Consider the following 14,062-nt stretch of genomic DNA (forward strand, 5'->3'; position numbering starts at 1 on the left):
ATGTCTGTGGTTGGAAAACAACATGTGTCAGGCAGGGCACCTAGTAGTGACTTAAAAATGGTAACCAAAACTACCCCACATTTCTTCCTCCCAACTGCAATCTTTAGTCAGTGTTAGAGTCCCCAGGGCTTTAGCTTCATTGCAGATTGCTTTTAACATTTTCAAGTTATTCTCTGTACCCTGTCCTTCGTCATATCCCTTAGTATGGAATCAGTCTTCAAGCCAGACAACTGAGCAGGGTGAAAAAAAGTGAAAGTGTTAGTTGCTCAGTCGTATCTGACTCTGCGACACCATGGACTATAGCCCACCAGGCTCCTCTGTCCATGAATTCTCTAGGCAAGAATACTGGAGTGGGTTAGCCATTCCCTTCTCCAGGGGATCTTTCCAGCCTGGGGATCCAACTGGGGTCCCTGCATTGCAGGCAGATTCTTTACCATCTGAGCCACCAGGGGAGCCCCTGAGCAGGGTAGGAAGTGTGAAATAATCAGGTCAGCTCTTCAGGCTGTTTAGAGGCCCAGAAAGGGCTTCAAGCCCTTCAGGGGTACTTGGATAGCACTTGGCATCCTTTGTTCTTGGCAGCTCTGCTCTCGATGGGCACTCAGGACCCTCCCTGTGGGCAGGGGCTTTCTCCCATCCTTTGTCCAGGCGAAGCTGTTCTGCATAAGGCCCTCTTCTTCAGGACAGACTACAAACATGCAAATTAGAATTCTTTTAATAGATATATATATAAAAAAAAAAGTACTAAAATACCCACGTGGTTCTGCTGTGTTATTTGCCCTAAAGAAAGGGGCAGAGTGAAGAATCCCAGTGCAGCTCAGTGGGCCCATAGAGGGCCTTCCCATAGACTAAGGAGTGCTCACCCCCACCCCTGAGACTGGTAGCCCTCTTGCTGTTCCCAGCCCCCAATTCCTGCAGCAGGAAATCCCAGTGGTCCAGCCTTGGCACTGAAGGAGGGAGTAGAAGGCACCTGAAGGGCTGGCTGGGTGAATGACACGTGACCTTTAAAACATAAAGACAACACTGCGGTGTGGGGAGCGGGCTGTGTGTGGCTTGGGCAGCCTGCCAAGAGGCCCACTCCTCTATGGCACAGGTGTGGGATGGCCCCTCCTCCAGAAGCGAGGCAGCCTGTGTCCCAACAGAATACTTTTCGGAAAATCGGGTTTTTTTGGTACAAAAGAAATGCAGAGGAGACGTGGGGAGCTGCGGAGGCAGGGCCAGCCATCCTCCCCAGACCTCAGATCATGGCGACGCTCTCAGGGCTACAGTTGAGGTGGGTGGAGGTGCTGCTGCTTCCAGAGGACTTGCAGGCCCGGCTGGGGGTGGGTTGCAGCGCGGCCACCAGTGTGTCTGAGGAGACCGCCCCAAACTCGTAGCTGAAGGTTCCATAGAAGACGAGGATGTCAATGACGAACACCCACTCACACAGGGCTGCCCCATGCTGCAGCTGAGAGCTCTCATGGATGAAGAAGACCCCAGCTGGGAAGGGGCTAAGGAAACATCAGGGAGGAGGTGCGGGAGCCTGGTGACACCCTTCTGCCTTCCTGGATATAGGCTGGGGCAGAGGACCAGGTCTCATCTCCCAGGAGTAGGGGGCAGAAGACCAGACTGGGCAGGGGTGTTTGTTCCCCCTGCTCCCCCAGCATCCTGGGTGGTAGAGGGCCTGAGCTACAAGAGGAGTTCCTGGCCACCCCATCCTGGAAGGATACTGAGGATCAGAGTGACAAAGGCGATGGTTGCCAGCACAATCCGCAGGTAGGCCATGGCCAGGTCCTGAGGGGCGTTGGCCCCGTGGTAGGAGAGGGCACAGTGCAGGCAAACGAAAAGCAGGCCGGCAGTGAAGGCCACACCGGTTCCGACATAGTGCAGAGATTTAGCGTGGTCCACCTGGGCCCAGAGAGCGAGCACAGATCAGCCCCTCCCCTCCACCCCTTCATCCCCCACCCCCCCATCTTACCCCCTCCCCACCCCCCCCCTTGCTGTTCCTCTAGGGGAAGCTGAAAGGCCGGTAGGCGGGCGTACCTGGAAGTTGCCCACCACCACCAGACCCGCAGCGTTGGTGCAGCCTGTGATGAGCGTCGTGGTGTTGACCCAGGAATGACGGCTCTGCTCCAGGAGCTGCCCATAGCGCAGGAAGCAGATCAGGGCCACTGGGGGAGGAGAGCACAGCGGGGGCTGGCTCTTGCGCCTTCTCTGGCCCTGACCCAGCCCAGCTAGCTTTCCCCAGATGCTCTGAGGGCCGGAAGGGAATGGACAGGCAGGGGTTGCACTATACCAGGGTGGCTGTGTGGGAGTCAGCCTTGGGCCTTCATGGAATGGAAGTGAAGTGGCCCCACTGGCCTTAGCCCTTGGTGCGGTGGGCTGCACAAAGCCAGGGCTTCCTGGGGAGTGGAGGTGAGGGTAGGCTGGATTGGGTGGGGTGGTAGTGGGGCGCCGAGGGCACAACTCACCCATGAAAGCACCCAGGTTGCCAATGAGGCTGAAGAGGCAGCTCTCAGGGGGGTACAAGCCACATTTGCTGAGAGGAGGGGGTGGGGACAGAGTGAGAGGGGCAGAACCACTGGAAAGCCCCACTCCTGGCCCACTTGCTCTCTCTAGCCTTATGTGCACCTGTTCCTTCGTAGGCCAGACCCTGATGGATAAAGGCCAGTGTCCCTTACAAACAAGTGGCCCCAGGCTGACCACACCTCCCCCTAAGGCAGAGTGCTGGGTGTTTGCTGGAGTTGGGAGAGCCCAGGATTGCCTAGTAGACCCCATGGCTCCGTGGGATCCCTGAGACTGTCAAGGTCCACAGTGGGTCTGATTTCCCTTATGCCAGGGCTTAGAGTGGGCAGAGAGCTGGAACCTAAATATAGGTGCCTCCACTCACTAGCTGAGGGATCTGGATGGATGACATAGTGCAGTCTCAGTTTCCTTGCCTATAAAGTCATGAAAACAATAGCTGCCTCAGTGCTGGGAAGGTGAAATGACCTTAGGCATGTAAAGGATTCAGTGCAGGGTCTGGCTCATAGTAATTGGTAAGCAGTATCGTCATGTGTGCTCTTAATGGAATTACTATTTCTGGGACCCAGGGATATGCCTTGGCTTGAGGCACTTGGCTGGGAGTCTAGCTGGGCCTTGGGTCTCCGTGACCTCCCAGGTTTCTAGGCCTCACCTGATGAGGGGGATGTCATCCAGGGTGCAGCAGATCTTGGGGCCCCCTTGCTCCGTGGGGTCAGGAGAGCAGGATTCGTTGTAAGACCTGGCAGGTAGGACAGAGCATAGCCTGGGGGGAAGGGGTTCCCTCTGGTCTCTCAGAGACACCCTCCCAGACCTCCCTTGGCAGGGGCAGAAGAGCCCACTTCCCAGGACCCCTGAGACAGAAGCCAAAGGGGCAAATGACGGTGGGAAGCAGGTAGGTGGGCACGAAGCCATGCCTGGGGAGGGGGCAGGCGCTGCCAATGTCAGAGAAGAGCAGTGAGGCCCAGTGTCTCCATCTGGCTTGAGGCAGCCCCGGCCCAAGAGGGAACAGAGATGAAGGGAGCTTTAGAGTGAGGCTGTCTGCAGAGTGCGCCATACCAGTTCTCCACGGGGCACACGTGGTGGTTCATCACGGCCATGGCATACCTGCGGGAGCACAACTGTCACCCTGCCCCACGACGCGCCCAGCCTTCCCCCACCGACTCTTTTCCTTCATCCAGTCTCACTCTCCTTTCTGGGGACTTGAGTTGGGGTGGCCCTGCGGCCCGACACTATTCTAGCACCCACAGCCTGGTCCCAAACTAGGGGACTTCTGGAAGTTGCCCTGGCTAGAAATGTGTCTGTCTGCATCACCCCGCTGGACAGCAGTGGTGCCAGCTTGTCCCAAGGGGCTGTGGGCCCAGGCACCAGGCCAGGCTCTGGAGACAGCCAGAGTGACCCTGGGTGCCACCCTGGAGCCTACCACAGGACAAGGGGGCTTTCTGTGTGCCATCAGGCTCCTGTTGGGTCCTGGCTGGGCCCTGTCCCTCCTCACATTTTGTTCCCTCGTTGCCTACCCCCCATCCCCCTCTGTACTCACACAGTCCATAGGCCAGTGATGGAGAATGCTGACAGGCTGACAGGAAGGAGGATCCAGGCGGTCATGAGGGAGGGAAGCCAGGGTGGTGGTGATTGGGGGGGGGAGGACAAGAGGTAGCAGGAGAAGAGCAGGTGGGCCGGCTACCTTAAGATACTTCGTCAAAACCATCAGCTGCCCGGGCCTGGTGGAGAGAGACAGGTCAAAGTCCAGGGTCTAGTGACTGGCCAAAGCCGGTGCTGGGGAGAGAAAGGTGGTCAGCACCAGACGCAGGGCTCCCTCTGCGGCTCTGAGCGCCCACGCTTGGGGCTGAGCCCCCACCACAACGTGGACACCCTCCGGCATTCACTGGGGACCCTCCGTCATTCACCGGGGGTCCTCCGCATTCCAGCCTGATGTTCAGACGCCGCGGGGCCCTAAGCTCTGGAAAGGGAGCCACCCTCCCTGGCCTGAGGGTCCCGGGCTGGGAGAGGGGCTGGAGTCAGGACAATCCGGAGCGGGTCACGCCAAGAAAAGCCTGCGGAGGGGGTCCGGGGATGGGCGGAGAATCAGCGGGGCGCAGGCAGCTACCTGAGCGCCGGCGCCGCGGGAAAGGGGCGGGTTCACGCGGTAAGCCCAGCCCGGTCCCCCGCCCGCCCGCCTGGGCGCCCGCAGCCCCCAGCACCTGCGCCTTTGCAGGTGGTCTCTGGAGGTCTGAGGGAGGAAGGGGCCCCGTACGCACCTCCCCGGAGCGCCCCGCCGCCGCGTCCTGCTCGGCCCCCGCGTGGCGCCGTCCCCGGCTGCGGCCCTCGGAGCGACCCTGAATGGTTTAAAGGGCCGGGAGGCCCCGCCCCCAGCGCCCCGGGCCGCGCCGCGTCGCCCGCCGGGACTTGGAGTCCGCACCGCCCCCGCCCCGGCGCCACAAACCGAGCCAGGAACTACAGTTCCCGAGTCCCCGCGCCCGCGTCATGCTGGAACGGTGGGCGGTGCCCCGACTTGGGGGGAACCTGGGCTCTGTGGGCGGCGGCGTGGGACCCCAGCCGAGGAGGATCTGATGCGGAGATACCTAGAAGATAACCCCGTCTTCCCTGCTCCTGTGGTGGAAGCTTCGGGAGGCGGGAAGCTCCGGGGTCTGCGCCTCCTTCCGGGGGCACCTGTGATTGTCATTGCACACGTGGCTAAAGGATGCCTTCCTTCGCCGCCGCCGGGCACATTTTGCAACCTGGACTGGCCGACGGGGACTTCGGACAGTCTCCCTCAGTGTGGCGCCCCGTGCCTGCCTCTGTCCAAGGCGAGGCCGGTCTGCAGGGCAGAGGGCACAAAGTCCTGGCTGTTCTTTAAGAAATTCAAGCGCCCTGCATCATTTGGCTTCTGCTTTCCTCGGACTCAGCAAAGTCTGGAGGAGAGCTACTTTCATCAGATACATTTTATTTTCAAGGGTACAAGTACACAGGGTACCGTCCAGAAGTCAGCGTCCAAAACAGGGTTCCTGACTGCTGAGCACTGGCTTGAAACAATATCCATTCTAAGGACACCCCCAGGGCCAGGGGTTGGTAGGGAAAAGAGGAGAGGAAGGCTGGAGACCCAGAGCAATCTGGGAAAAAGCAAACAGGATAGTGTGAGGATAAATTACCTAACAGCTTCACCAAACCTTATGTTGACTGGGGAAAAAAAAGCACAACCCAAAAGTTGAGGATTGTGTTTTATTTGGCAAACTTTCTAAGGATTCCAACCCAGGAGGCAGCCTCTCAGATAGCTCTGTGGGACTGCTCCAAAGAGGCAAGGGAGCAGTCAGGCTATAAAGGAGTTTTTGCAAAAAGCAGGTAGTTGAAATATCAAAAGCTTTACTGTTAATTAAAGACCAGTAACCAGACGTAATGAGTTTAGTGTTAATGAGTTTAGAGTTTTTCTTCGGGAAGATACAAGAGTCTGGGCTCACTGAAAGCATTCCTTTGATATGCACCTCAACTATCGAGCCAACAGCCTGCTTTTCTCCACCTTGAATCCCCTCAGGGTGCAGTTGGGGGTGGCTACAGTGGCTACTGCCTTGATGGCCACATCCTTTGTTTACTGATAGGGCAGGTGACACTCCATCCATACTTTAAGGCCAAGGGTGCCCTCCTGGACATTGTTTTCATGATTAAAAGGGCAGGAAAGTATTCAAACTGGCAGTCCAGTGTCTGTTGGAGTCCATATGAGGCAACACCGGGGTCCACAGACCTTTACTGAAAGGAGCATTGTGTCCATGCTGCCAGGAACCGGGGAGCTTAAATTCAGCAGGACTGGTGAGGTAAAGGTAATAGTCAGAAATGGCCTTGGACTGTGGGGGAAATGGAATAGATACACTAATCGGACAATGGCTTGAAGGAGAAACCTTTCTGAACCTAGTGGAAGGTAAAAATGGAACCAGGAAGCCTGTTGGAGGACCCTCTTCCAAACTGCATCAGGGTAAGTAGTTAAAACTGGGTCAAGAACTATGGCAGTACAGAGCGACCCTGTACAAGAACACCTGGCTGAAGAATCAGGGAGGTATAAAACCAGTCCGCCTTCTGCTGGCCAGGCTTTGTGCCCCAGGACAAAGGAGTGCCTCTGTCTAATTTATCGAGATCACCATCTTCTTGGCCAGGGGTGTTCCCCTGGGAGCAGGCAATTTTTCTTATCTGCCAAATAGTGCTGTGAGCCCTTAGCATTTCCTACCTCTTTGGAAGCTTCAGTTCAGTTCAGTTCAGTCGCTCAGTTGTGTCCAACCCTGTGCGACCCCATGGACTGCAGCACGCCAGGCCTCCCTGTCCATCACCAACTCCCGGAGCTTACTCAAACTCATGTCCATTGAGTCGGTGATGCCATCCAGCCATCTCATCCCCTGTCGTCCTCTTCTCCTCCTGCCCCCAATCCCTCCCAGCATCAGGGTCTTTTCCAATGAGTCAACTCTTTGCATGAGGTGGCCAAAGTATTGGAGTTTCAGCTTCAGCATCAGTCCTTCCAATGAACACCCAGGACTGATCTCCTTTAGGATGAACTGGTTGGGTCTCCTTGCAGTCCCGGGGACTCTCAAGTCTTCTCCAACACCACAGGTCAAAAGCATCAATTTTTCGGCACTCAGCTTTCTTCACAGTCCACCTCTCACATCCATACATGACCACTGGAAAAACCATAGCCTTGAAGCTTAGCGATTCTTAATCAACACTTACTATCTCCTGTTGAGGTGGATTTGTGTTCCTTTTTAGCCATGATTGTGGAGAAGGCCCAGGAGGACTACTAGGGTTCTAAACTGTCTGTTCTATCCTAAAATGGGGGTAAGGCAAGCAGTCCAGAGCCTTGACAAGGAGGCAGATTTTGACTTAATACAACAATCTAAGTAGTCCCTAGAACAGAGAATTAGCCCGAGACAGAAGGGCTCTTCAAGGGATGTTGATAGGGATGAGTTGCATATCAATAGAAAGTAGGACCAGAAGTCTTTAAAAGGCCCTTCCAGCTCCAATGCCATGTGAATCTACTTGTTATGCTCCAACCAGGACAGTCCTTAAAATAGTCAGGCAGAACAAAAGATCAGATTTTTAGTGCTGATTCTGTGCTGACTGACTTTAGGAGAGCACGTAGTCTTCTCTTCCCTATGTACACAAGTGATTTCACAACTCTTGGCAAAAACAGTGCTTATAAAAATAGTACGTTTATTGGTTAAAAAGAATGCTGTATTTGCAAAGTACCTTCCTTCCAGGATTTTCAAATAAATTTGCAACATGTCATTTTATTCATCCATACAGCAGGAACATTGGAAATGAGAAAACAGAAGAAAGTATGGCTTCTGATACGTTATACAACCAGTTCCTCATTCTGGTGGCCCTGGGAAGGCAGAGAGGCCATTCCCTCTCTTCCCTTCTGGCATCACTCCACCTCCTGGGGAAATTTGGGGTGGGTGCCTGTGGTTTCTTGGTCATATGATTCCTCGGGGGCAGGATAGGAATTCAATGAGGGAACTTAAAATGTTTCAGATAACAGTCAACATTTCCTTGATGCTCCTCCCCAAAGAAGGCTCGGAGGTGGGAAAGCCACCTGTCTTTACTCTTCTGTCTGCAAAAGGCTGCATTTACATGTGTGAACCAGTTGGGGGCCCGACCTTACCACCAACAGACGGTGCCACATGCACAGTAAGCTGGATACCCACCACTCCAAAGGGTTTCCTCCAGTTTTGTGGGCTAATCTCTGCACGGCAATGCCCCTGGGAGTGGACCAGTGGAGATGGAATGTCCCTTTTCAGAGGCTTGTCCGGAGAGAGAAGCATTTCTTATCGCCCACGCTGGTCCTACTGGCCGGTTTCCTACTCTCATTCAGGACAAAAAGCTTTACGTTCTCCTTTTCCCATCTTGTATTACATTCTTCAAAGACTTTCATCCTTGCCAGCTGGCTGGAACTCAAGTGTTAGTGTTTACTCTCGCACAGCCCCAAACCCCTGCAAACCCAGCTTCCTTCTATTAGTAACATCACCCACTGTGGCCCGGGACACACAATGCCTTAGCATCCAAGGCTTAGCCTCAGTAAATGAAGAATGCTTCATTTTGGATGAACGTGAAATATGCTTATGAGGCTCCCAGACTTTTTTTTTTTTTTCCCCAGGCAGCTGAGACTATATCTAGTCAAATAAGTGCTGATCCTGAAGCAATCTGCCAGAAAGCTAGTCTAATGCTGTAGCCAATGCACGAAACAGCAGGGACAGTCCTCTTTCAGACAGCTCTAGGGCCTCTGGGAGATGCCCTGGAAACTGCTCCTTGAGGGCAAGGCACCAACAACTGAAAATGGCTGAAAAGACATCAGGAGGCAAGTCCAGTAAATATACTGGAGAGTAGGACACCATCTTGGACTGCAGTGAGGGGTGAGAAGCAATGAGCGGAGCTCCAAGGCTGTCAATGGGCTGAGAGCTGTTAGTAGAGAAGCATTCCGGACACACCTGGAGCCATGGCAGCATCAACACCACTAGGCCTGGCCTGAAGGACAACCTCTCATTTAAGTACCAGGCTTAGTGCTTCCTATAGTTGTGCAGCATAAACTAGCTAAGAATTAGAATGCTTTCTTGGGAAGATATTTTATATGCACTCGATTAGCAAAGCGCCTCAACAAGTTTACACATGAGATGTTCCCATCAGTCTCTTACCTGAGAGTGTGAGGATTATGCGATCAACACACAGGAGGACAGAATTGGTACATGAGTCTCACAAAACAGGGCTGAAGGCTAAACTCTCAGGGGTCATGCCCCCATGGACTTGTTTCTAAATTCTATAATAAATCCAGGAAAACAGGCCATCCAGCTATGAGAAGACAAACCCAAAAAAGTATTTCCAGACTAGGAAGCCTAAGAGTTTCGGTGAAATCCTTTGTCCAAGTCAGCAGATCAGCTGAAGAGCTGCAAGACTAAAATGCCTGGTGCTCTGAGCTGCAGGAAGACAGGGGACAGAGTATGGCGCAGTCTCCTCGATCTGGGCGGCTCTGGAGGGTAGTTAACCTTAAGAATCAAAAGGCACTTCTAGCCTGGCCAAATGAGGGCAGACTTACTTCACCGGAAGAGAACTGAGCCCAGCACTGGCAAGTTGAAGGCATTTGACTTTGGGCAGCTCTGGGAGTCAGGATCTGCTGGTCCTTGTCTGCCTTCACAACCAGGCCCTTCTAATTTATCCACCTCACTCACCTTCCCAGAGAGCTGTAACTTGCTGCATTTTAATGATGTAGTTGAAGTAGCTGCCTTGCCCCATTTCTGAGCTGGTAGATTTTCAGGGCTGTAGGGCACAAAGCAAAAGTGCCCTTAGATGTCCTTTATGAGCAAAGTTGCTGAGAGGGACCGGCCAGACTGATCTTGAGACGCTGAGGTGAAACCTCTGGGGCAGGGGGAGTGTTGGTCTGAAGAAGTCCCAGTGCTCATGGGCTCCCTTAAATCCCATACTTCAAGTCACTGAGGTTAGGCCCATTTGCTGGAAAACCACAGAGGCTTGGTACCGTCATGTACGGGACGGCTGGTAGATTTCTCAGACCTTAGTCCAACCCTCATTAGGAAGAATGTTCACTTCAGTGAAAGCAGTGATATTCCCGGGATCTTTAGTATTTAGGAGTTTTATATACTCTTGGGAGGTAGGACAGGAGAAAGAGCAGGGGAAGGGAAGAAGAAAGAGGCTTGCTTAGCTCCCTCCAGGAGACTTTTCAGGCTCCCCTCCTTTTCCCAACTAGGGCTCCAAGTGAAAGAGAAACTGTTAGTTGCTAAGTCGTGTCTGACTCTTTTACGACCCCATGGACTGTAACCCGCCAGGCTCCTCTGTCCGTGGAATTCTCCCGGCAAGAATACTGGAGTGGGTTGCCATTCCCTTCTCCAGGGGATCTTTCTGACCCAGGGAATTGAATCTGGGTCTCCTGCATTGCAGGCGGATTCTTTACCGTCTGCACCCTAGGGCTCCAAACAGGCAATAATTGTTCACGTTGAATTTGCCTTTGTCCGTACATTCAAGACTGCTAAATCACATTTGGAAACACAGTTTCTGGCTTGTTTTGAGAGTTCTCCTTTAGCCTGAGCACAGATGGTTTGTTCACAGCTAGGGATCAGGTGGGAAGCTGGAATTATGTAGTCCTAGCCCAGGCAGGTTTTGCGGCAAGAAAGCCTCACAGTTGAGTTCTGGCATCATCTTTTGAGACTGGGCGAAGTGATGGAGCATGGGAGAAACCTGCAAAAGCCACGTAAGGGGAGGGAGACATGCTTGCAAGTAGGCATCAAAGAAAGTCTCCCTTGACTGGTATCAGAAGTACTGGGAGAGCTTGCCAGAAAGGCAGAGGCCAGAACCCCCGCACCCAAAATCCTTAGCAGCTAAAGGTGGGAGGTGGGGGGGATTGTGACTGATGCATTGGGAGACAAAAAGATGACTGAAAGAAGAGAACAAAGAAACGCCAGAGAAGAAGATCTAGAAAACGCAGACATGGAAGTGAGCAGAAGGCACGGAAGTAAGGAACCATAAAATAGCAAACAGGGCTCAAGGAGCTGGGTGGAGCAGCAGCGGCCAGGTGCCCTGGAGGACATGACCTTGGTGAGAAAACAGCACTTTGGCACAGGGTTTCATAAACCTCAACTCTCCCCAGAGTCTTTGCTTCCACAAAACCAAGCTAACCAAACAAAATTCTCAAAAATGTTCAGAATATTAGGCTGGTCAAATGGGCCAACATTTAAGAAAAAACAGCTACAAGGGAGATGGCCAGACCCAGTCCCTGTGACACCCTTTTCCTGTGGATGTGGCAGCTTTGGTGGGGGTACAGGGGTGTCTTGAGATCAGCTCAGACTGGTCCCGGCACCCCCGAACTAGGGATGGCTCCCTGGGCAGTGACTCCAGTCTGTTCAGTGTCGGCTCTGGCGCTTTGCAATCTCCTCCTGGATGCGCAACTTGAGGGCCTCTCGCATGAGTGGCTCCAGAGGCGTGTGGGCTGACACCTCCTCGCTCACCCTTCCTGGATCATCATCCTACGTGGAGGAAGAGTCAGGAAGCTCAGGGCACAGCCTCTTCTGGAAAGGTGGCCTGCCCTGTCCCTAGGCAACACTCTCACAGGTCTCCGTGGGACTCACAACTTCTTGCCAGTGCCTGTCATTGCCCAGGTGTCCCCTTAATAATGATTCTCGACTGTGGGCCATGTGCCCTTCCCATCGCCCGCTGAGAATCACTGTGATGGGAGTGGCTTGTGCTCAAAAGCATCGCCTAGCAGTCTGTGCTCCCATGTGGGACAGATACTTCCCACCAGTCCCTGAGGAAAACAGTGGCTCCGGGTCTCACAGTGATTTCCACCACGGCCCAGGACCCTCAGGCTGCAGCTGTTTCCACCAGGCGTACCTGATACACGATAACTGAGGTGATGTCTCCGCTGTCCGCCTCATACTCTAAGCAGAAAAGCTGATGGCCAGGAGGCTCTGGCTCAGAGCTGCCACTACTGCTGCTTTCACCGGACTCCTCACAGTCTGGGTTGCTTGGGTGGGTAGAGCCATCTGGAGGGATGAACCAGAGTGAGAGAGAAGAAAGGAAGGCTGTTGGAACCCTTGACCAGAGATGATACAGGAAAACAGACTGTAAAGAAAACCCCAGACTTCTCTGGTGATCCAGTGGTAGGGAATCTGTCTGCCAAAGCAGGGGACAACAGGTTCGATCCCTGGTCCAGGAAGATCCCACATGCCTCAGGCCAACTAAGCCTGTGCGCTCTAGAACACAACTACTGAGCCTGTGTTCTAGAATCCGAGCCCCGAAACAAGAGAAGTTACCGCAATAAAAAGCCAAAGCACTGCAAGTGGAGAGGAGCCCCTGCTCGCTGGAATTACAGAAAGCCCGTGGGCAGCAATGAAGACCCAGCACAGCCAAAAATAAATAAATAAAATTAAAAAAAGAAAAAAGGCTGAATTTACGGGGGGAAAAAAGCACCGGTCTTCTCATGGACCCAGAATGTGTGTGTGAAATGTGCCGCCTATCAGGGATTTTATTCACCTTTACACCTCTGCCTTAGCACCAGCACAGTCAATCACGTGGGAAGTACACAACGCACAACTGTCCACAACGCTGGAAGGTGGTAGAGAGGCGGACTGCGCTCTCCCTGGGTTCAAATCAAGGCTCTGCCATTCACCTCCCTGAGATCTCAGGCAAGTTACTGAACCTCTCTGCATCCGTTTTGCAGACTGTGAAACACAAATGATAATGGTTCCCATCTTATGGGGTCCTCTGACAGCTAAATGAATGAAATGTATACAACCTCTAAAGGCACTCCTAGGGAAGATCAACAAATTTAGCATCATATGTTACCTACTGTAATTGCTAGGTCGAAATGAAGCTGGGAAAAAAAGGCCATTAAGTTGGTTTGGGCTTCATTCCACAAGTATGTCCTTATCGCCTAGAGCAGTGCCAAACTTACTTTCTGTTAGGTGACAGGAATACGAAAATAGTGTGGTGGAGAGAAAGCGAAAGACAACTTCTTGCCGACTCCCAGGTTTGTCCGGTAACAGTGATGCTTAACTTGAGCCCTCTCTGTTCTACGGGGAGAATCACTAGCGGAGCTGGGGACACGAGGTAGACGTTCCAAGAAGGGACGAGATGAACTGAGCCTTGGGGGCTAAGAAGTAGCTTTTTCCCATACAGGAAAGAAGAGTGCACTGAGGCTGAGCCGGAGCCAAAAGAGCGCGCGGGCTCGAGGAAGCAGGCGGGTGGGGCGGCCTCACCTCGGTGTCGCGGCAGGTACACCTGCAGGTCGGGCCTTCGGGGCCGAGTGGGCGCGGGCGTGTGCCGCCTCCTCGCCTTCTCCTTGGCCGCCTGCTTCACCTTCTTGTCGTAGTCGTCCCTGCGGGGAGCCGAGCGGGAGTCAGGGACGGCCGGGCCAGGCCAGGCCGGGGCTGGCGGCGGTGGCGCGGGGCGGGGCGGTACCGGGCGAGCTGGTTCCGTCGGATGTGGTGCACGAAGCCGTGGCTCATGTCCAGTCGCCCTCCAGGCTTGCAACAGAGTCCCGGCCCGGGACCCGGCGCCGCTTCCATCTTAGCCCCGTGCGCGGAGCCGCCGCCGTCCCTGCCTCAAGGCCCCCAACGGCCACCCTCCCTCCCGGAAACTCAGCACCGCCCCTCGCTCGACTTTCGGCCACTAGCCCTGACGTCGGGAAAAGGAGGGCAGGGCCGAGCTTCTCTGCGCGCAGAGTTCCAGGCGCCGGCGGGGCGGGGCGGGGCGGAGGGACGGGGCGGAGCAGGGCGGAGGGACGGGGCGGGGCGGTGCGGCGGCGCGGCGGGGCGGTGGCGGGCCGGGGCGGGGCGGAGCGGAGGAAAAACAGCAAGCTTAACTTCCTTTTCCTGCCGGGGTTTTCCTTTTGTGACAGTATCAATAGGAAAACAGGATTTAGGCTTACTGCTGATATATCAGAAAATGCAGAAAAACACAAAGCACCCATCACACCACTCAGAATTCGCTCTAGAGCCTTCCCTTCCCTTTTCTTCTGCTGGGATGTGTGACACTCCATCACCAGCCGTGGCATAGGCCGACTGTTGAACCCAGCCGTGCCTCAGTTTAC

The 14,062-nt window shown here is 54.2% G+C and overlaps 2 protein-coding genes across 3 annotated transcripts; both read right to left on the reverse strand.

The window, feature by feature from the left end:
• Positions 1–694: 694 nt before the first annotated feature.
• On the reverse strand, positions 695–4,869 carry TMEM150A (transmembrane protein 150A). Of its 2 annotated transcripts, XM_043917783.1 has the most exons (9): positions 4,755–4,846; positions 4,404–4,550; positions 4,037–4,217; positions 3,556–3,603; positions 3,152–3,238; positions 2,448–2,515; positions 2,020–2,147; positions 1,707–1,884; positions 695–1,476 (listed from the first exon to the last, which is right to left on the reverse strand). In XM_043917783.1, exons 3-9 carry the CDS (start codon positions 4,099–4,101, stop codon positions 1,235–1,237), a joined length of 816 nt encoding a protein of 271 aa, XP_043773718.1. In that variant the 5' UTR covers positions 4,102–4,217; positions 4,404–4,550; positions 4,755–4,846; the 3' UTR covers positions 695–1,234. The 2 variants fall into 2 exon arrangements, with proteins under 2 accessions (XP_043773718.1, XP_043773717.1); XM_043917782.1 differs by lacking the exon at positions 4,404–4,550 and having other exon boundaries at positions 4,755–4,869.
• Positions 4,870–7,663: 2,794 nt separating this feature from the next.
• C11H2orf68 (chromosome 11 C2orf68 homolog) lies at positions 7,664–13,701 on the reverse strand. The gene is made up of 4 exons (XM_043917787.1): positions 13,432–13,701; positions 13,230–13,348; positions 11,863–12,014; positions 7,664–11,498 (listed from the first exon to the last, which is right to left on the reverse strand). The coding sequence occupies exons 1-4, from the start codon at positions 13,536–13,538 to the stop codon at positions 11,376–11,378; spliced, it is 501 nt and encodes a 166-aa protein (XP_043773722.1). The 5' UTR covers positions 13,539–13,701; the 3' UTR covers positions 7,664–11,375.
• Between the last annotated feature and the right edge of the window lie 361 nt (positions 13,702–14,062).

Source organism: Cervus elaphus, chromosome 11, assembly GCF_910594005.1.
Source record: "Cervus elaphus chromosome 11, mCerEla1.1, whole genome shotgun sequence".
Lineage (NCBI taxonomy): Eukaryota > Metazoa > Chordata > Mammalia > Artiodactyla > Cervidae > Cervus > Cervus elaphus.

What these genes read in the sequence shown, in the direction of transcription:
- TMEM150A (XM_043917782.1), bottom strand. Translation starts at nt 4,101, where the DNA reads ATGACCGCCTGGATCCTCCTTCCTGTCAGCCTGTCAGCATTCTCCATC. An exon ending in ATCACTGGCCTATGGACTGT is followed by an intron (nt 3,604 to 4,036) that starts GTGAGTACAGAG and finishes GTGCTCCCGCAG; the next exon opens with GTATGCCATGGCCGTGATGA. An exon ending in GATGACATCCCCCTCATCAG is followed by an intron (nt 2,516 to 3,151) that starts GTGAGGCCTAGA and finishes CCCTCCTCTCAG; the next exon opens with CAAATGTGGCTTGTACCCCC.
- C11H2orf68 (XM_043917787.1), bottom strand. Translation starts at nt 13,538, where the DNA reads ATGGAAGCGGCGCCGGGTCCCGGGCCGGGACTCTGTTGCAAGCCTGGA. An exon ending in CGACGGAACCAGCTCGCCCG is followed by an intron (nt 13,349 to 13,431) that starts GTACCGCCCCGC and finishes GGCTCCCCGCAG; the next exon opens with GGACGACTACGACAAGAAGG. An exon ending in CCTCAGTTATCGTGTATCAG is followed by an intron (nt 11,499 to 11,862) that starts GTACGCCTGGTG and finishes TCCTCCACGTAG; the next exon opens with GATGATGATCCAGGAAGGGT.